The sequence below is a fragment of the Diadema antillarum genome, unplaced genomic scaffold (genome assembly GCF_040938485.1).
Source record: "Diadema antillarum isolate AM-2024a unplaced genomic scaffold, OU_Dant_1.0 seq00002129_RagTag, whole genome shotgun sequence".
Classification (NCBI taxonomy): domain Eukaryota; kingdom Metazoa; phylum Echinodermata; class Echinoidea; order Diadematoida; family Diadematidae; genus Diadema; species Diadema antillarum.
Window position 1 is genome coordinate 6,890 of NW_027272769.1, and position 22,356 is coordinate 29,245.

The following is a 22,356-nucleotide window of genomic DNA, read 5'->3' on the forward strand; positions in this document are numbered from 1 at the left end:
GCTCATTGTTATTTAACCTTTTATGTGGGCAGACACATAGATTTGATTTGTCGTGTTTTTTATTCAAGGGATCACTGTTAGCAACTCCTAGTGCATGGTTTGTGTGATTCCTCCACTAAAATTTGTTAGTTTGAACTGCACATGTGATCAGTTTGGTTTTTTGTCCCTTTTCTGTGGAAATGAGTTCAATTAAATTCAGTCCAAATGTTTCTGTTGCCGTCTCACAGCGGGAACATCGCCCCACCATGCCGTACCCTTCTCACCGTCCCGTACCCCTCGCTTCCCCAAGCACAAGCCCTCCCCGATGGACAGCACGTACGCCGACCTGGCCCAGCAGGTCCTGCGGGAATCCCGGATTGACGAGTCCCGCTGCGCCAACTACGAATTCCCGGAGGCCATCCCCATTGAGAACATCGAGGAGAAGAATTCACGGGTGCAGAAGGTCGTAAGCTACGCCAGGTTGGTAGATTCGGCTTCGATGACCTTTGATACGTTACTTGTGTGTCAGGTGCATCTTTTCCACCTTAGTATGAGGTGATAGGCTAAATCTGATACTGTATACGCTGTTATTTTCGCGTACAGATATTTTCGCGAATGAGGAGGTCCTCCAGACATTTTCGTGAGATGTTGTTTTCGTGAACTGATGCTGAAGCTAACGTAAATGCGCTATTACCCTTGCGCATGGAGACATTTTCGCGTGTTGTTGAATAGGCGATCCAACTGAGATTCGCGAAATTCGCGAAAAGTAAACCCTCGCTAAAATAACAGCTTATACCATACTGTAAAACCTGGAACTTTTGAGTGCATGAAACTTGCAAGTATATCATGGAACCGAGATTTGTGAAAGTAAAATGCACATGAAAGTTTTGTTTTGTTTTTTGACACAATGTATTGAATGCCAGTCAGCAATTTGGGACAGTTTCATGCTGCGAAAAAGGCCGTAGGCTCCAAGTTGCAAAAGTTCCATGCCGCAGATGTTTGTGGTTTTACAGTACATGTAGATGTTTTATTCTTTGACCCTGTGTTTACCACTTCTGATCAGTTTTCATCCCTTTTCTTCCAGACATTCCTCCAATTATGTTCAGAATTTATTTTCCGATAGACAGATAGACAAGCACTCCGGGAGCAGCACAGGTTCACGTAGGTATGCCTGAGATGTCCACTCAACACTCCGTCCACCATCTCCACCATCTCCACCATCTCCACCAGTGTGGATGCAGATGCCACCCAAGATTTGGGGGGAGAACCCCAGCATTGTCGCATGGCTGGGTGGAGTGTGGACAGACCCCAGGAGAGATGTTATCCGTGGCAGAAATGGAGCATCGCATACTGCGATGCTGCCAAACCATGCATTTTCTGTCTCGCGAACAATTACAAATTCGCTGTCTCGACTTCTCATTCTTTCTTTGAATTGTAACTCTGAAGCTATATCTGTCAAGAATACACCACACACTTTTAAACCTAAACAGATATGATTCTTTTGTCACTGACAAAATAATCCCAAACATATATACTTTTAATGACTCAACCCACATTCACAAACTGTGATTTTATGTTATTTATGTGGTCTGAAATTCAGATAGTATACCTCAGTTTGAGGAGGACTATATTTTTTTGGTCTTTTTTTGAAGGTACACATATGTAAAACATTGAGTATGGCAATGTCTACAGTGTATGTGAGCAACTATAGATTCATGGTGACCAACATACAACTTGCTCTTCGGCACGAAGTTACATGTTGTTTATCTGCAAATTTTTTTTTCAGTGTGTTTGTGCTGTTGAATTGTCAACATCCAGCATGGGATAGATTGGCGCAGTTGAGGAAGAGTTTATCTGCAATTTTTTTTATGTGTGTGTTTGTGCTGTTGAATTGTCAACATCCAGCGTGGGATAGATTAGCGCAGATGAGGAAAGAACCTCCTACAGCGCTCCCTCTCTCCCTCTCTTTCTCTTTCTCTGTTGTCGTTCTCTCTTTCATTATTTCTCTCTGTATTTCTGTCTCTTTCTATCTTCCCTTCTTTCTCCATCTATCTCTCACTTTCTCTCTCTTCCTTTCTGTTTTGGCGTAAGGTTTTGGATGGAGCGGAATCTCAAGGAAAAACTGGGCTTGGTGGAATTCTCGACGACTTTGTTGTTGTTATTGCGGTTTGCGCCGGCGCCATCATGTGAGTGGGCCAATTGGAAAAAAAAAAACAGAAAGAAAGAAAGGAAGAATGTAATCTGGTGGATGAGAGAAGAGAATGCGCGGAAAGGAATCGTGTCCTTTGGTCGTCCAACCGTCCTTACTTCCTTGTACCTGTCCGTGCGGCCCAGAATGGTGCGGGTGACGGCGTCACTTTTCTCTTCAGGGGCACATTATGTCATCCTTACCTCAGCTATGTCTGCTATGTCTCTGCGTGATCCGTGAAAAATGGGAGCCATTAGTGTCGGTTGCTTACACGTATGTGAAGTTGTAGAACATGCAATGTCCTAATTGCAGTGTGGTTGCCTGGCGACGACAGATACGCATGAGGTCAGAGAGGGTGAGTGCGACCGACTCTATGGGTGTGCAGTACAGTTTGTCGATAGGAGCTTCAAAGTTGATTGGAATTCTGAACCTGCCTTTCAATTTCATGTGTGTTGCAACCCTCAGATGTACAAGTACATGATTTTATTACTCTGCACCAATTTGTTCTTGTATTAAGGACAAAAAAATTGATAATGATTATCTGCACCAAGCAAGATTGCTGTGTACTGTTCATTAGGGAATGCACCACTGACAGTCGCAAGCAGATGCAGTCACATGCGATAGTGGCGACGGGATCAGGAATACAGGAGGTCCACTTCATTTTCGTGTCAGTTTTAAGTCTGTGGCCAAGCTGGTCTAATGACGTTTCTTGACTGGGTCTGGATTTATTCGGAAAATTTCTGGTACGGCAGCCTGAGAGTTGAGCCGTTCCGCTGCGCCAGCGTGTGACAAAACGTAGGGAAAATTTCTGTTCTGATGAGTTTACACAGGCAAAGATTATTGCATTAACGAAAAAGATTTCCTGTCCATGATTGACGCACAATAAAGGTTTTCAGCTCCAGCAACTCTTGTTCAACAATGCACTATGAGAGTGAGGCCAGTCATTCTTTAATGCAAAGTTATTGTTGTGGGTCTGTCACAGCATGACTTTCTAGTGGTGGTCGTAATTTTACATATTTCCTGGGATGAATTTCGGCATTTTTGTCGTCACTAAAACAATTTTGCGTTTCTCTTCTGTAGGATTACATGCGGAGAAATTAAAATTCTTTGACCTCTTATGATATATCATACACCATGTGAAGTTGTATCTTTGAATTGGGATGCATTTGAGTGCTCTTCTAGAGCGTACTGTACCGTACCATACCCACCAAAAGTTTACCACTTTCCGACATCCTCCAAAAGCATACTAATTGTACCATGACAGAGAATGCTTGAATGCATATTGGTCCAAAAGCATTAAAAAGAGTCAACTGTATGATGGAAGGAGAGGAGAGTAAAGAGAGGATAACAGAAATAAAGTTGGGATCGGAGCAAGCATCCAATTACTTACACTGTATGAACAAACATATTTGTATCAAATGACTTTTTTTTTTTGTGAGGGATGTGATAAGAAAGTGGTGTCCCGTGACAAATCTTGGGTATAGGGTCGTTTAAAAAGTAAATATTTTCTGGAGAAAGAAAGAAAGAAAGAAAGAAAGAAAGAAAGAAAGAAAGAAAGAAAGAAGGAAGACCATATTGCAGCAAATGACTTCAGTGTTGTAATAGGAGTGCTGGTTTGATCAATGTTTTTAGAAGTGAGTGGCTTGTTCAGACCATCTCTTTGTTCAATGCCAGATTTTCTGAATTTCATTAAACTTTTGTATGCCTTGAGTACCAATTGGCACAGATAAACCCTGAGCATATTACACACTGCTCAGAGTCTATGGCACAGAAAGGGTGAAATCAACAATTTTGCATATAATGCCAGACTTCGTGACTTTATCGGCAAGAATACCTCTCTCGGTCAGTGAAATAACTTCACTACTCTCTCTCGAGTTAGGAAGTTTTCTACCAGCTGTTTCATCACTGTCAAAAGTGTGCACTCGAAATTATACTCAGGTACATGCATGAACGAGAGAGATGATTTATTAAAGATACATAATTATATTCTCTGATAAGGAAAGTGAAACTTTTGACACACAATCACAAAAACACTCTGTTTACTTGTGGAGCAAGTACCACCTATATTAAGACGGGCTAACCGCTGCCAAATACCAGGATGTCCACTGATTTTAACATACTGAAATGGAATTCTCTTTTGTACTGAGATTTGATAGTTGATTCTCATTTCGCATTCTTTCATTTTCATCATTGTTGTGATCGGGTAGTTCAGTGACCGATCATGCCACAAGGTAATTGACTTCTACTTTCCACACGGGGTTCATGTTCAGCTGATAGATGTAGCCCGCCCTCTATAGGTTGTATTTCTAGCTATGGTACAGTAGCGTGATCACACTTGTCCTTTGCATGGTCATGAATGTTCATCAATAGTCCTTTTTACCAAAACATATCAGTAGTGGTTAAAGGACATATTTTCTGCTTTCATTTATGTAGCACAGTGAATATTTATTTTCCACTTCTTCAGATTTAAAACAGGGCATGAGAAGCAGACCGTACCAGACAGGTAATACATGCCAATTTTATCATGCACACACACTTTACTTCAAAAACACATGAACCCAGATAAAACCAAAGTTATGTAAAACACTCCAGTCTCATGAATGTTTTTGCAGGTCATATATACTCGCTGTGCTTTTCTTTATCATATTAATTCTGCTGCTTCATCTATGCATAAACCCTATACACAAGTATTAAATTTGCTCCCCATTTTCTACAGGGAAAGTACCAAATTTACTTTTGTCTTTTTTTTATTTGTCCTTTTTAACCTTTGATTTACTTACCTGTTTATTTTTTTTTCGCCCTCCGCCCAGGATTATAGATGAAAGCTTTGTAATTTCCAGACATTTTGTTTGTGTATATATGCATGTCTACATACATTCATGTAGCTGTTCATTTCCATGACATTTTCCCCAGTCATTCCCTAATTTTGTTTATTGTCATATCAATTAGTATGCTGAGAAGTAGATACTTGTTATGAAACTATTTGAAAGTTGGACAAGTTCAGGTCAATTCTGAAGGTGGAAAAAATGACTCCACTTTCTTTGTGGAATGTGCATTCGCCTGAGCATGAAATGGTTGTACAGTTGCATTCTGCGTATTAAGTGTCGCCAAATGATTGTTAAGACCATCCGTCAATGTGCTTCTTCCCCGTTTGTGGCGTCCTCATCTCTCAAGTGGCCACTCATTTGACCTTTCACCTCTTATATCTCTGATCATGTGCTGTATGTAGTAAGCATAAAAAGTTTTATGTATGATACGATTGTATATATATGATACTTAAATGCATACCTCTGAAAGAACATTGATTTTGTTTTTCACTAAATGTCATCAATTTTATTGTCAGGGTATTCATAAAGTATGTGATGAGAGTGGCAATATCTGCTTTGTAGATCCGCTTTTGATTGTAAGTTACTGTAAAAGTGGATATTTTCGCGTGACTAATTTTTCGCGCTTGGCCGGGTCGGAAGAGTTTCGCGTGTTTTTAATTCTGCGGAATCAAGACATCACGCACAGGCACATATGGCAAGCAAAAATATTCGCGTGCTTTTATTTTCGCGCTAGTTTCTGGTTGCGTGAAATGCGCGAAAATTTGAACACCGCGAAAATTTCCACTTTTACAGTATATTCAAAATGGATCTTTTAAAGGGGTGGTATAGTTTTCATTGATATGGGGATTCAGCTTTGAACTTTTTGCGAGATAATTAGAAAGTAACAACTTATGAAATATTGAAGAGCATATAGTTCCAAGAGGAATTACCCCGAGGCGTTACCCCGGGGCACCGTAGTACCCCGGGGTACCACGTTGTGTAGCGCCACCTCACGTCCTCTCAAGGACAGCTGCAGAGAAATGCATGCACTGTGTGTGCATGTACATAGTCATTCCCATGCCACTGCATGTTATACTACGCATGCATGGCACGCTGTGCTAGCATTAGCGTGTGCTTCACTGCAGTGCAGTGCAGTGTAGTGCAGTGGCTAGCGCACGCTAGCTCCAGCACCAAAATAATTTCCACTTTTTGGCACCCAGGGTACAACCTTTTTACAAAAATAAATAATTCAACAAAATGGCTGATTTTTATTTGGTATCCCGGGAGAGATATTTGTATTCAAAGGCTGTGTGTCGCAAAAACAGTTATTTTACAAGTTTTGTAATTTATCATTCTTTTGGTCATTTCGTGGTGCTACATTTGCACCATTTATACGGACAACCATGATATGTAAGATAACATTCGTGAACTTCCAACTCATGCTACATGGGCTGTAGGATCTAGAGTAGTCATCCCCATTTGCCACAGGATGCCTATTTGTGGCAGGGGCCATTTTATTCATTGATAGAACAGCTGAAAAGCATCAAGTGTGCTTAATCTCACTTTAGAACAAACGCAGGAGTTACTCGCAAGTGTTATGGGAAGTAAGAGTACTCTTGCACCTGATTGGGCGTTCGAAACATAATGAATAAAACTGCCCTTGCTGCAAATAGGCACCCTGTTGCAAACAGGGTTGCCTACTGTACTTAAAAATTATTTTTTCCACCTTTCCTAAAGTTTGCTGTGAGTTAACAAGTGTGCTTTAACATCCCCTCTTCCACGCTTGTCGCTTGTGTTTCTTGCATGGATTTGTGTGATCATCACTTTGATTTGTTGTCTTCTCGACTTTCTTATTTCAAAGCCCATGTAGAATTTTAAGGGAAGAAAACATGATTTAATTATTTTTTAGAAAAAAGCAGTCTGAACATAATGTGGATTTGAGAACACTACTGGTTATACCTGAAGGCTTTAGAACTTTAGGAAACTACACAAATTGAAAAAATAAAAGATAATGCATGATACTGTGTTGTCAAAAAGTACTAACATGAATATGAGTGTGTGGGATCAAGTGTCATGAGTGCAGCTATTGCTATATATTGAAAACTGATTGAAGAGCTAAAGAAACAAATGGCCTTGGAACAGCAGGCCTACTGTGTAAAGCATGAAGCTAAACTGCATTCGTGATGTATGGTTTCTTCCTTGAGGGGATTTGAAAGTAAAACTTTGAGCAATTTTTACCGGTAATTATTCCTTGTTTCCTTAACTGTCAGTTTCATGAAATTGTACATGGGCTTCTATGTGATCCTGCATTTCACACTGGCCTTGGTTTCAGGAAAATTAGAAGAGGCTCATAATTGGCAATGATTTTGAATTATATTAACTTTTGATCTTATTAGAGCTAGTTCCTTGTTCCAGTGGCATAAAGAGTTGTGTGATTATTGCATTAAAGTGGTAACAGCCAGAAGAACTCACCACTAGCTTGCCGCATCCTAATTTGTTACAGAGGTTATAAATATGTGTGGCCTGTTTACCTAGATCAGAGACACATGTATTTTGTCAAATTGCCCCCAATAGTTAGATGCACACAGTTAAAGTTTTGGGTAGTGTTGACGATATGAAAGCTTTAGTGCGGATTAACTGAGAAGGGGTTGTAATACTGCATTACAAACTGTGCAAAGATCCATTTTTATGCATGGATCACAGAAATTGATGGCGTAATGAGCCTGAAACCAAGGCTAGGTGTGTAACGGTATACCATTTTGTTGAGTATAAATTGTACGTGCATGGTTATGTTTTTCTTTTACAAAGGGTGAGCTTATCCAGTAATGCTTTTATCCAATGTGCCATGGTTGAATGCTTGGCTTCTGTTGCATGTGTAATGGTGTTGTAAGTATAAGATTGTTATGAAAATGTGACCAATGAAATCATGTTGCAATGAAAAAACATGAAAAAATGTCCCAAAAGAGGGGAAAAATGACGATGTGCATTGTTATTTTCCAACATAACTTCTATATAGTAAATTGGAAGAAAAAACTGAAATATCCTTTCAAATTGGCAATAGCATTACACATGTCAAAATTCAGAAGCTAAAGGACATTCAATGTATTACTGAATTCCTTTTTGTGGTGTTCTTGATTCATTCAAATGCTGATCAACTTTTATCAGTTTGTGCTGTTCATAACTTTCATGTTCCACCCGTGATTGATGACTGATAGATTGATGTGATGATATTCTAATCTTTCATTCTAAGTTTGGTTCCAGAACTGACGACTAATCATTCTTTTCATTTGTGTTTTTCTCTCCTTTCCCCATTTCAATTTCCTGCAACGGTGCCCCCTCCCCCCGCTCCCCCCCCCACCACCCACCACCTCCATGCTACCCTTTGTCCACTTGTCATTTCTTTCCTTCTTTAACCCTGACAATCCCATCCTCACCTTACTTCTTTGTCTCTGCAACCACATCTCTTAACCTTCAACCCATGACTCATCCTCCATCTCGCCTACTTGGCCAATGTCGTTTCATTTTTGTTTCTTTAATCTGTCTCTAATGATTGCCTTTAATATCATTTATACTGCCTTTCTGACATTTCCATGTCCGCTGATCCAAAACCATGAACCTCCCATCTTGTGTAATAATTTCACAAATGATGTTGTTTTCTTGGCGGCTCTCCTCCATGGACAAACATTATGCTCAAATTTTGAAACAATAACTTACTTCGCTCCTTCCATTCTACATTCTTCACAATGTTTGATTCATTAATGTGAATTTTATTATCTTCTCACTTCTTATACCAACATCATTGGGGAAATGTTGTGTGTAATGGGCGTGGTACCGTGCTGTCTATACAATCTGCTTTTTATACCCATTTCATCCTTTCATCCCTACCTTCCGTGCTGTCATGGATCACATCCTTGTCCGTCTCATGGCTTCTGTCCAACCATGTGCTCCATCTTTATCTCTCTGCTCATCTGTTGCCATACAATTTTTCATACACAATATCAATCTGTTTATCATTACCATCACCACCATCACCATCATCACCATTATCACCATCAACATCATCATCACCTTCATCACCACCATCACCATTTCATATCAATACCATCATCATCATTATCATAATCATCATCATCATCATCATTACCTTCATTTTCATCATTACTGTCATGATTAACATCATCATCGTCTTTGTCACCATAATCATTATTACCGTCATTATCATCTATTTTGGTCTCCGTCATTAATATTATTATTGGTGTCATCAAACATTGTAATACAAACAATATGGCATAAATCACTAATTGTCCTCTCACCTCCCTTGCCAATTTTTCTGCCCATCACCCTTTCTGTAATGTTTGCCATCCTCATCTGCTTCTCTGTAATGTGCAACCCAATCTCTGTAACCATGGAAACCGTCCATATATCCCTCCTCCATCTTCGTCTATCGCTGCACTTACAACAACAACAAACAACAACAACCAACTTCCCTCCCATTCATCGATTCTGGTTTGCCGTGATGCGGGGAATAATCGTTTGGTAACTGTGGGGCATCTGCTGTCTCATCTCACGCCCCACCTCGGTGGTTTTTTTGACGGAACGCAAAAAATAGCGCCCGCTGGCGTAGTATGATATCCAGCCCCGAGAAGGGGGCAACAGCTACCGCCACACAAACCACATCAGCAGCACCACCTGCCAAAGTCAACTTGCCGTGAGTTTGCTTGCCTCAATGATCTTAACTTCATTTTGTCGATTTAACCACATTGTGTGATGCATTCAACTATTCCTCATCTACCCTTTTAGTTTAATAGTCACTCTCTTTTTTTCCTCCTCAACACTGTGTGATTTACAGACAGGGTAATTCACTTTGCATATTCATTCAAGTTATAAAAGTATTGTATGCTCTAGATGAAGTATTGCTTGAACATTATAGTTTTATTTGGTATTTCCCGGGCTGCTACTTGAATATCTCAGATTTTTTCCTCTTTATAGAAAGTTTTCATAATTTGTCATCTAATTTGTCAGATGTATCTCAATAGACATGGATGCTTTTAAATCCTTCCTATACTTTTGAAGTCATGCCCTGTCCTATTTTTATTCTCTTGTAAATGTGTAGTTTTATGAATGTTTATGTATAGAAAGTTTTCATAATTTGTCACCAAATTTGTCAGACATATCTCAATAGACATGGATGCTCTTAATTCCCTGCTATACTTTTGAAATCATGCCTCATCTTACTTATATTTTCTTTCAAATGTTTATTTTTATGACTGTATAATTATATTCATATATTTCTTTTTTGTATAGAAATATACCAACAGGATGATATACATGTTGTATCTCCTGTATATATTCATTTCCATCTGTGTTTTAAAAGTGTATTTATTTATGTTTCTCTCATCACAGTGCTTACTTGCTTGTATTCTTGATTCAGAAAATAAAGTATCAAAGGACATACATCATGATATGCACCTAAACAATGAAATGATATGATTTTTGCTATGATTGCAATTGAAATTGCTCTTGAGTATGATTTTGATTTTCATAAAAGTTGAATATGGAACAGCAATGACAAAGGTGATATCAGGAATTTTCATTTTCTGATGTTTCTTCTTTCAGGTCTGATTATGTGTTTATTTCATTATGTTTTTATCTAGATTAAAATTCATTCTTAATAATGTAAGTGTTTCTTATACTGTATATACAAACATATAAACACATCAATATCTAATCCTTACCATTGTACAACTTTGTACTTGAATATGTCACAACTTGATTCATATATATCAGAAGTTAGTTTAAACGTACACCGCACATTGAAGCAGAAGGAGAATTATTCATTGCAGATAAGCCAAGTCTCTTTGATTTTGCAGGAGACTTTCTGAAAAAAAAGACAACTTAATGAATAAAATGAATGAATATCTTTTAATATGACCTGATAAGAGAGATATGAACATTTCCATAATTTAGGAAATATTTTTTACTGATTGCTGGGTTATTGTGTGTAAAGTTTTGCATTTCAATGAATTTCTTCGTTGATGCTCAGACTGGTTACAGAAATATCTTTTGCCTGACTGATAGGATACGTTCATATCTACAGTGGATAACTTAATCATTCAACATTCCTCCATGTATATAGTGTATACAATTTGTACATGGTATATTTTGTGATGTTTTTAGGATTTAGGTGGTCACGATATCAACAACTCATGAAAATATTGCAACGCATATTTAAAGACATGTTCCTTATGTATTGTCCTCATGTTGGGAAGTCACACAAAACTTTTTACTGAAAAGGGATGATACTAATTGTATGTGTGTTTCAAATTGCATTACTGCTTCTCGATTGTATAATTCAATGACTCACAATATTGCCTTTAAATCCCAGCTTTCAAATCAAAATATCATACTCCTAAAGTATGTGGCATATCATACAGTATAATGTACCCATAGACTAATAGCCTATGATGTGTATTGCATACAATGTAGTAGTAGCGGTAGTACCAGTATTTGTATAATATGATGGAATATTGAACCTAATTATCTATAAACTTTAAATATTTTGCATCTTTCAAAGTTTTTGTGTGAGCTATCACTCCCTGCTCATTTGTTGTGAAATTCATATCATGTTGATTATTTTCAGCAATTTTTAGAGGATATTAAGGCGGTATTAAGCCTTGTGCTATGATACTTTCATCAGCAAAATCATAAACATAAGTTTGATACTGAAATTTGCCCAGTGAAAAAAACAAAACACATGTAATTGCTTCAAAAAAAGGAAAAGAAAAAAGAAATGAATATTTGCAGTTCATGTGAATGCATTTGATAGGTACAAATTTAGAATTGCATCAATGTACATTCCCAAACAAATCATGCATAAAAACAGAACAGAAAGAAAAGCATGCAGGTACTAGCAAACTTCTGACTAACTTCCTTGTCAACTGTGCCTCGAGGCTCAATGGAAGTCATGGGTGACATTGATAGTGAAACCATTGAATTTGCGTTGTCTCGTTGCACTACTTTTCCCTGGCAACGAACTTATCAAGGTCAAATTTTACAATCTGAGGTACAGCATTAGTAAGACAGATGTAGAGTTTCAGTCTAGGGATTCTGCTGTGTGAACGAAGCCCTTTGACGGCTTCATCCGAAAACAAAGTATCATGCAAAGAGAGAGAAAAAAAAAGAAGAAAAATATCCCTCCAAGATGTGATCAATACTATGACTACATCGACGAGTGTTTAGCATTGAGTATTTGCAACAAATGATAGCGGTATGTTTGCATTCAAACCATTGGTATTCATTGGCACGTTCACATTCAAGCATTTAAAGTGTAATACTACAAAGTGCCCATTTAATGTGTATTTTCAACTCTGCGTAAATCCTTCTGTTTAAAGTGCAATTCACCATCATGTCCTCTGATTGGCTTTACTGGAAAGAGGTGAAAATAAAACCAACAAAATGGTTAAAGTACATGAAATACAGATTTTATGGAAGAGAGTCGGTATACATCATTTTGTAAGCTCGTTGGTCGATACTGTATCTTCTGTGTGGAGATTCTCAAAGATTATAGTATATATATATATTTCAAGTCTCTGAAACATTTTGCATAAATATCCATTTATTACTTGCCATTGCTTCTCATATCCTTTATATCTGATGTAGTATCAACTTTTGTTTCATCTTGTTTTGTTTTTCCTCCTTTGTTTTATGTGTTTTGTGACTGAATATGTCTCCTCTCTGTCTGCCTTTGTCTCATGTCTGTTCGAAATTATCCTCTTCTCTCTTGCCTTCAATATGTCTCTCTTTTTTCCTTCTTCCACTCTTCCTTCCAATTCTCCCTTCTTTGTAACTCGTTCTCACTCTTTCTTTCCTACTATCTCTTTTTTCTTTTCTTTGTAATACTACTATTTTCTCTCTGTATGTAAAACCATACCTGTGTATGTTTATATGTACTCCCTTCCTTGTTTTTACCTTCATTTCATCACAATTTCTTCTTGTTACTCATCTGTGATTCCTCCCTTGATACTGGTATCTCTTCTCCACTTTTCGTCATATCTTCCACCCTCTCCCCATGTTCTTCCGTGGTTCCTCCCCTACCCCCCTCTCCCCACACCATGTATCGTTCACCCCCATCCCGCTCTTATTCCCTTGTTCCCATCGTCAATCACAGATCCCAGTCCAAGAACTTTGAGATGGAAAATGGGGTAGAGGAGCAGCACAGCCCTCCCCCGTTGCCCCGAGAGATTGAAGAGTCCTACTGTCACATGACCACCAAGCTCGCCCTGGAGTTCCAGCGTGTGTCCATCAGCGGGGAAGACAAAAGCGGGGTGAGATAACGAACCTGTACCTGTACGCCAGTGTCCATAGATGATACATGCATGACGAACATCAGCATCTAGCACAATTTGCAGAATTTATATTCTGCAAATTCTATGGTGTACATACCCAGATGTTCTCGGCTGTTTCCATGGCTTGTCAAAGATATACTGTAAAACGAGGAATTTTCGCGTGCACTTTAATTTCGCAAATTTAGCGAGCGCCAAGATTCGCAAAATTAAAATGCACGCAAAAGTCCTTGTTTACACTATATGCATTGAACGCCAGTGGCACTTCGCAAAAATTTCATGCCATGAAAAAGGCTGTCAGTTCCAATTCGCGAAAAATTCATGCCGCGAATATATCATGTTTTACAGTAGAGCCCTTAAGTGATGAAGCTGCAGTCTTTTGTTAAAGCTGGGCTTGGAACCGAGTGCTAGCATAGTTGAATAGCAGTGACATTGTCCACAGATATTCGGGCCAGGTGAGGTTGTTTGGAACCAGTTTCCATGGTGATCGATGAATAGCTATGACATCATGCTTTGGTACTCCATTGTGTAGATGTTGGTGAGGGTCTGCTTCCAGAGCTAGGCCAGTCAAGCTAATTGCTTGCTTTTATGGCATCAGATCAAAACTATCTCTCTAATACTTTGGAAAAGATTGTGTTGCAGAAATGTTGGCGCCCGAGCAGCCTGCATGTCATTGTGGAAAATGCGGCCTAGTATTGACCATGTTTAGTCTTATTTGACTGTAATGGACAACAAGAAGCAATGAACATGCATGAAGAAGATGTGAAGTGTCAGTTGATGAAAATGACTGTGGATTGTTCCTCATGAGAACCACAGTCGTTGTGCAGCAACCAAAGTTTGTACCAGGGTAATCCCCCTTGGCATACCAATACTGATACCAACTCCCTCTCCCCATCCCCCCCCCCCAAAAAAAAAAAAAAAACAAATAAAAAGAAAAGCAAAACAAAGAGAAGACCACACCCTATCATGTCCTATCGTAAATTCCTGCTTTACCCTCTTTTTTTTTTCCATTGCCTTATTGTTGCATTGTTGTTGTTTTTTGTGGGGAATTCCCCTCCTCCCCCGCCCTCCCCCAGGTGCCACCAGAGGACCTGCACAACGCCTCCCTCTCCCTAGTGGAGGCTCTGCTGATCCGGGAGAAGTACATGCAGCAGGCCATGCAGACCTTCCCCCGCACCACGGCCTTCTACCTGCGCCAGGTGGACAAGAAGCCGCTGGAGGAGGAGGAAGCCATTAGTCCGCTCAAGGATGTCAGGGGTAAGTCAGTAGAGGGCGCTCTCACTTTTTTGTTGTGTTGTCAGTGCTGTAGATAGAGTCTGGCCAACTGCAATGACATGCGCCTCATCATTATTCCTTCCGGACTACATTACCAAGCACAGAGTACGTTCGTGCGTATATGTGCAGTGTTTTTGTTCATTAACAGTGGCCACTGTATGACACGTGAGGTGTTGGGTAACAACATGGCATCATGTGACCATGAGACCAGCTATTGACCAATCACAGCTCATTAGCCCGAAACTGGGTTGGCCAGACTTTCTCTATGTAGATAAGGCACTGGTTGTTGTTGTTGTGGGAAAATTATTATGTTTCTCATATTGCATCATCCTGCTCAGTTCACGCTGTAGTATCTTTACCTTTTGCCATGTCTTATCATGCTGCAAAACCGGTTTACTGTCATAGGGAACACTGCTGATATTTTTCCCCTAAACTGAATTAAGTTTTTTGATTTGCTTTGTTTGGTTTTGTCACGCAGGATGCAAAACTTAAAGTTTCTATACCGTCTAGACAGTATCCACACCTGGCATTTTTCATATAAAAGTGCTCATCTGAATCATGTTGATGTGAAAGTTATGCTCTGTAACACTTTGTTGTAAAGGCTTCATCAAACCCTGCTTTGAATTCAAAGTGGTGGTTCACCAGAGGAGATTTGACGTAATGGCAGGTTATAAATTTTCCAGATCAATTACCATTCAAAGTGCTGCTCATATGTTGCACCTAAATGTCGTAATGACACACATATTTTGTTTTTTTTTTGGTAGTAAATGGCATTCTGTAAATTCCCATGTGTTACATTTTTTTCCTTCTGTGCAATTAAAAGTCATGGCACTTCCACTTATCACCCGCATGATGCAAATTCATAGGCCTGTGTCTTTCAGTAGATTTCAGGCTAATTTATCTAATTGATTTTATCTTTAGTAGAATATTACAAAATGCAACAACTCCATTATTTGGCACTGGTCAAGGTTATACAACCTGAAAAGTTGCAGAATATTGAAATCCCGATATTGGTAGCTCCACATCTTTATTCTTTTATCATTTTTTTATCTGACATGCTCTGTTTTTATAGATCAATTGTAATATTATGCATAATATGCACATGCAATATGTACAAATGTGTTTGTTTTATTTGAATAACAATCATGCACATCTACAAAATAGATAGTATGCACTTTGTATGTACACATCTCAAACTTTGTCTCTGTTGTTTTTCGCTCTCTGTACATGTTCCTAGGCGAAGGAGGTGAGTATTTTGAGCACATTGATGCTGGAGATGAACACGACTCGTTTACAAACATTTCATTCTCGAAAGGTCCATGTGTGTCGTATGTACTCGAGAGTGACTGGGTTTACAATTGCAGTGCATTGAAAAGGCATCCACATGAAAAATACAGGTGTTTCCTAACCGCATTATGCTAATATTAACCTTTTATTAGCTCACCTGAGCCAAAGGCTCAAGTGAGCTATTGCGATCGCCCTTCGTCCGGCGTCCGTCGTGCGTCGTCCGTCGTCCGTCGTCCGTCGTCCGTCGTGCGTCGTCCGTCGTGCGTCGTGCGTAAACTTTTTACATTTTCATCTTCTTCTTGAAAACCCCAAGACCGATTTTCATCAAACTTGGCAGGTAGCATCCCTAGGGGGTTAGGAACTCAATTTGTTAAAATGGGCACCATGCCCCACCCAGGGGGCCCCCAGGGGGGCCCAAACCCCCCAAAATTAAGGAATCTGTAAAAATCTTCTTCTCTAGAACCAGAAGTGATAGAGCTAAGTTAATACTATGAGTTAGTACATTGATGACTGTAGTTTCAAGTTTGTTCATGGCAGAATCAGGGGTGCCCCCCTTGGGACCCAGGGGAGGGGGGTGGGGAGGGGTTCTAATGGGGCCTATATTGTACATTTTCATCTTCTTCTTAAGAATCCCATGACCCATTTTCACCAAACTTGGCAGCTAGCATCCCTAGGGGGTTAGGAACCCAATTTGTTAAAATGGGCACCATGCCCCACCCAGGGGGCCCCAGGGGGCCCAAACCCCCCAAAATTAAGGAATGTGTAAAAATCTTCTTCTCTAGAACCATAAGTAATAGAGCTAAGTTAATACTATGAGTTTGTACATTAATGACTGTAGTTTCAAGTTTGTTCATGGCAGAATCAGGGGTGCCCCCCTTGGGACCCAGGGGAGGGGGGTGGGGAGGGGTTCTAATGGGGCCTATATTGTACATTTTCATCTTCTTAAGAATCCCATGACCCATTTTCACCAAACTTGGCAGCTAGCATCCCTAGGGGGTTAGGAACCCAATTTGTTAAAATGGGCACCATGCCCCACCCAGGGGGCCCCAGGGGGCCCAAACCCCCCAAAATTAAGGAATCTGTAAAAATCTTCTTCTCTAGAACCATAAGTGATAGAGCTAAGTTAATACTATGAGTTTGTACATTAATGACTGTAGTTTCAAGTTTGTTCATGGCAGAATCAGGGGTGCCCCCCTTGGGACCCAGGGGAGGGGGGTGAGGAGGGATCCTAATGGGGCCTAAATTGTACATTTTTATCTTCTTGAGAACCCCATGACCCATTTTCACCAAACTTGGCAGGTAGCATCCCTAAGGGGTTAGGATCTCAATTTGTTAAAATGGGCACCATGCCCCACCCAGGGGGCCCCCGGGGGGCCCACACCCCCAAAATGAAGGAATCTTTTAAAATCTTCTCTAGTATCAGAAGTTATAGAGCTAAGATAATACTATGAGTGAGTACATTAATGACTGTAGTTTCAAGTTTGTTCATAGGAGATCCAGGGGTGCCCCTCGGGGAGGGGGGGGGGGGTGGTTGGGAAGGTCCAAATGGGGGCCTAAATTGTACATTTTCATCTTCTTCCTGAAAACCTCATGATGGATTTTCGTCAAACTTGGCAAGTAGCATCCCTAGGGGATCAGGATCACAATTTATCAAAATGAGCACCATGCCCCACCCAGAGGGCCCCAGGGGGCCCCAATCCCCCAAATTAAGGAATCTTTAAAAAAATGGGACCTTATTGTACATTTTCATCTTCTACTTGAGAGTGCCTGGTCAAATTTTGGTAGAGCTGTGAATAATTTAGATTAGTGACTGCGTGAAAGGTGAACTTGCGATACTCAGGTGAGCGCTAGACCTGCGGGTCTCTTGTTATTGTTATTATACTTCATTATAATCAGAACGCACATCTAACGTTCGGATGTGGTTGTGTTTGTTCATTAATGGCAAAGGACACAATAAAAACCAAAAGTTATGTGTGTCAGCTGCGAGAATGTTATTGCTACTGAATGACAAACTGCCCTTCATCAGTGTAAATACTGTAAGCACTGATCTTCCAGTGTTTTAAAGTACTGTATGCACCGTATAATAATCGCAAGTTTAATTTTTCATAAATTTTTCATAAATGATTAAATTCAAGATCAAGGAGCACAGCAATAAAGGGAGACATGTATGCACTCTTGTCAAGGTCAGAGTTAATAATTGTGCATGTTGCTAGATTCGCAAATAGCACCCAACTCACAAAATTCACGAAAATGAAAACACTGCGAAATATATGATGTATACAGTAGCAGCCATGAAGAAAAACAATTATGGGCATATGTACGTGAGTTGGACTTAAACCGACGATCTCTGATTACTGGACAGGCGTCTTATCCACTAGCCTACTGAACTTTTGCCCAACACCTACAGTTGTAGTTCTAGTTCTGTTCCCTTATAGCAACAGGTAATGCAAACTTATATTAAACTTATCACGACTTCTACTAAAACCACTGAATGATCAGTGCGTATTTTGTCAATGAAGGGCAATTTTTCGATCACTTTTAAAAATTTCTTTAAAACCTCCATGCAACAATTCATTCATTTTAAGTCTGATATTCGTGCATGTTGTGGGAATCCTTTTCTATAATCATCTGATGATACTGTAATTTCTCAATTTTCTCTTGTTTTTTCCAATAAAACCATTCAAACTTTCTCTTTTGAGATGGGGGTATGGCAATATCACTTTTTCTCTTCTTTTTTTTAAAGAAATGCCTTTAATCTTTTGAAGCAGATATAGAGGGAGATGTCCTGTAAAGCAGAAATAACTAAGCTGCCAGAAAATTGGGTGGGGGAAGGGGGGGGGGGGGCAGAGGACCAAATAATTACTGACATGGATATGAGTGTGTGGGACTGGGCTTGCAGTTGGGTTGTTTTTGCTGATTTTTTTTCTTCAAGAAAAAGTTTTTGTGAGTGTTTTGGTGTGCCTTTCATGTCACAGTCATTGTGATCATAATGTGGTTGCGTTGACTCTGCCACCACAGATACTGTGTACTCCCTTCTTTTACCATGATTATTCACTCATTCATTCTGTTATTTATTGTAACACGGGAAGACTCATTGGGCTTAAGCCGTCTTTTAGCGGGCCTGTGCATAAAAATTCCTATTCAATTTAGAATTCAAAAGTACAAACGAATAAAAAAAAATCATGTACAGTTCATCAAAACAGAAAATATAGGTATACAACAAGAGGAATGTTAAAGGATATGTTATGTAAAAGGCATTGTACTTTTTCTTGGAGGAAAAGCATATTCCTACTTTTATTTGACATAACACATATTTCTCTCATGTACTTGGTGAGAATTTAATTTCTGACAGTGTTACTGGATGTTTCACACATCATGGGTGCTTTCTCACAACCTTTGCAGTGACTAAAATCTTTTTGCCCCTTTAACACCTCCTTTCTATTACCACTTGACAGAAAAGCAGCGATCTTGTGGATTTTTGCCGGAGTGTAGTGAACTGGTCCTCACCCCTATCTGTATGAATGTTATGTGGAAACATGAGAACCTTTATGGTTCCTTACCTTTCTCATTTATCGACCCATTTCTGACGAAACTTGTTCTTTTCCACATGTTTGGTTTTACCTGTTAGCAGAGCAGAATTTTGTTATGGTGCATAAATCCACCTTCATCATGGTCTTCCATTTTCACTAGAAAAATGCATTCAGTGAAATTTTTAGGGGAATATATTGAGGAAAAATAAAGAAACAGTCAAAATTATACAGCCAGAACAATGTTGTTTTGTTTTGTTTTGTTTTTAGCTGATGTGAAAATGCATCGCTGACCATTTTAATGAGATCATAACTTTTACTGTATATCAATAATTTGAGATACTCAGATTCATGAAATTCTCCCATCAAGATGTTTTTATTGCAATTGAATGACAAATTACACTACATTGACGTAAATAGGCACTGAATTGATGAGCGTTTTTAATAGTAGCCATGATTAAAAGAAATCATGGGCATACGTACTCAAGCTTGATTCGAAACTACGATCCCCTGATCTCCAAACAGGCGTCTTTTCCACTAGACCACCGAGCTTCCGCCCAACAACCAGCGCTGGTTCTAATCCTTAGAGCATGCAGTGGGTACTGCATTCACCCATAATATCTTTTATCATGGCTACTAGTAAAACATTGATCAAGTCTGTGCTTATTTACGTCAACGCAGGGCAATTTGTCAATCAGGTGCAATGACTTGAAATACTGTTACAAGTAATACTTTAATGCGACCCTAAGTATCCGTTAAAACTAATCTGTTTATGAAATTTTCAAGACTCGTCAAAACTAGCAAATCTTTAACAAGTGTGCTGTGCGACTGTGCTTAATAATGCAGGTGGTGGAGTCTAGACAATTTCCGGGTTTCTGTTCTGTCTGTGAACTGAAAATGGTGAACTGAGAAATCACTATGACAACCTTTGAAGAAAAGAAAAGAGAGTGCATCTCAACAACGCAACATAACTTCGCGATTACTGATTTAATATGGCTTTGATTTTTAATGGCTTCTCTGAAATGACTTACTTCAATGAAGAAAACAGGAGATTCAAATATCTTTCATCTATGAATATTTTTTGTGTGTGTCTGGCTGTGCAACCCGTGCATAAAACGTCTAGTTAAAGTGTACATTCAAAGATATTAACCCGTTGAGGACAGACTGATTTTGCTGGAACACGCATTTCCCATAGACCGCTGCCCGAGTATACTCGGGACTCGTCCTTAGCGGGTTAAAGATTTCGAAGATATTGCCACAGACATTATATGAATTTTCTCTTTTCTTGTGTCACATTCCCTTTTTTTTTTTCATTTCCAAGATTCTAGCATGAATGCAGGATATGATTTGCACCTTCCCCATTTTTTCATTTCCAAGATTCTAGCATGAACACAGGATATAATTTGCACCAAGTTGTAATTTCCATTGAATTTAAAACCAAAATAATTGAAGAAATATCCAAATTTTCTGTACTGATGTGGCTCAGTGGTTAAGGCCACAGGCTCTCAATCACAAGGTCTGTGGTTCAAGTCCCCTAGCTGCAGAGGTTGTGCCCCGAGGCAAGGCCCTTTATCCTCATTGCCTAGTCATTTGGAGGGGACTTGGAGCTGTCTTGTCCTGTGGTTGCTTGCATTCCAAACATTCAGTGCATTCTATGTGAAACAAATCAATTCAAATCTATTCAAATCATTCAGTATTTTGTTGATGGCAAAGCTCGGATTTTACTGTCAATATCAAGTCATTCCTATGTTGTGTTGCTGCTTTCCCATTGTACAAAGCAACTTGCTGCTCAATCGCCTTTATTTTTTTTAAGCGCATTTCACGCAGGCAATAGATCTGTTTAGGTTGTTTATTGTTTTTTTCACTCCAAAGGAACAAGTGACAGTAGTACAGGGGCCTGCTGTAGAAGTGAGCTATGTTGTTACAAATACAGATTATTCATTGCAAGTTTGAGCTCGAACTTACATTTTAGATTGAGATAAGTACATTTGTATATAGAAACAAATCACAATGTTTGAAAGATGATGTACAGTCAGCAGAGGTAAGAAATTAAAGTAACAAAAACAAATGATGTTTCCCATATGCAGCTTGTGCTTGGAGTACCATACCATTATACAGAAATGAATATAGTGAAAGGCAAATGCGCTGTTTCAATTTATTGCTGCTTACTGCCAGGGTTAACATCTCATTTGGCAAAAAGAAGAAAAATTGAGTTGCGCGTTTGGTTCATCAAAATTAATCACCGTGAGCACTTTGTTTGTCAAAAAAAAAAATTTCATAACATCTGCCACCATTTTAGCAGAAGTGAGAGAGGGGTGGAGAATGTAAAAAGAGTGGGAAGATATGAGAAGAGAGAGAAAAAAGAGGAGAGAGGAAGGGAGAGAAGGACAAGTTAAAAGAAAGAGAGGGTGAGGGTGGGAAAATGGAGTAGGAGAAAATGGAGGAGGAGAAAAAGAGGAAAGCTAGAGCAGTAATAAAGAGCGAAAGCATAAAGAGTGGGAAGATATGAGGAGAAGAGAGAAAGAAAAGGAGAGAAGGAGGGAGAGAATGACAAGTTAAAAGAAGAGAGTGAGAGTGGGAAAATGGAGGAGGAGAAGAAATTGGAGGAGGAGAAAAAGAGGAAAGCTAGAGCAGTAATAAAGAGCGAAAGCATAAAGAGTGGGAAGATATGAGGACAAGAGAGAGAAAAAAGAGGAGAGAGGGAGGGAGAGAAGGACAAGTTTGAAAAGAAGAAAGTGAGAGTGGGAAAATGGAGGAGGAGAAGAAGGAGAAAAGCTAGAGCAGGAATGAAGAGAGAAGAAGAAGAGAAAAATAGAATAGGAAGAAAGAAAAAAAAGCAGGGAAGAGAAAGATCAGGAAGAGAGGGAGAGATGGAGAGAGAAGTGGATGATATAGTGAAAAGAGTAGAAAGATATTTTTGTGAGATAATTAGAAACACTTACATGAAATGT

At 39.3% G+C, this 22,356-nt stretch overlaps 1 protein-coding gene across 1 annotated transcript in view; it reads left to right on the forward strand.

The window, feature by feature from the left end:
* Positions 1-227: 227 nt before the first annotated feature.
* The window catches only part of LOC139714009 (AMP deaminase 2-like), a gene marked incomplete at its 5' end in the record, with an annotated part of 39,457 nt that continues 17,328 nt past the window's right edge, over positions 228-22,356 (forward strand). The window contains 5 exons of the mRNA XM_071625734.1: positions 228-459; positions 4,632-4,670; positions 9,584-9,682; positions 13,142-13,298; positions 14,393-14,573. Of these exons, the coding sequence (XP_071481835.1) occupies positions 228-459; positions 4,632-4,670; positions 9,584-9,682; positions 13,142-13,298; positions 14,393-14,573 (708 nt within the window). The remainder of the gene's footprint in view (positions 460-4,631; positions 4,671-9,583; positions 9,683-13,141; positions 13,299-14,392; positions 14,574-22,356) is intronic.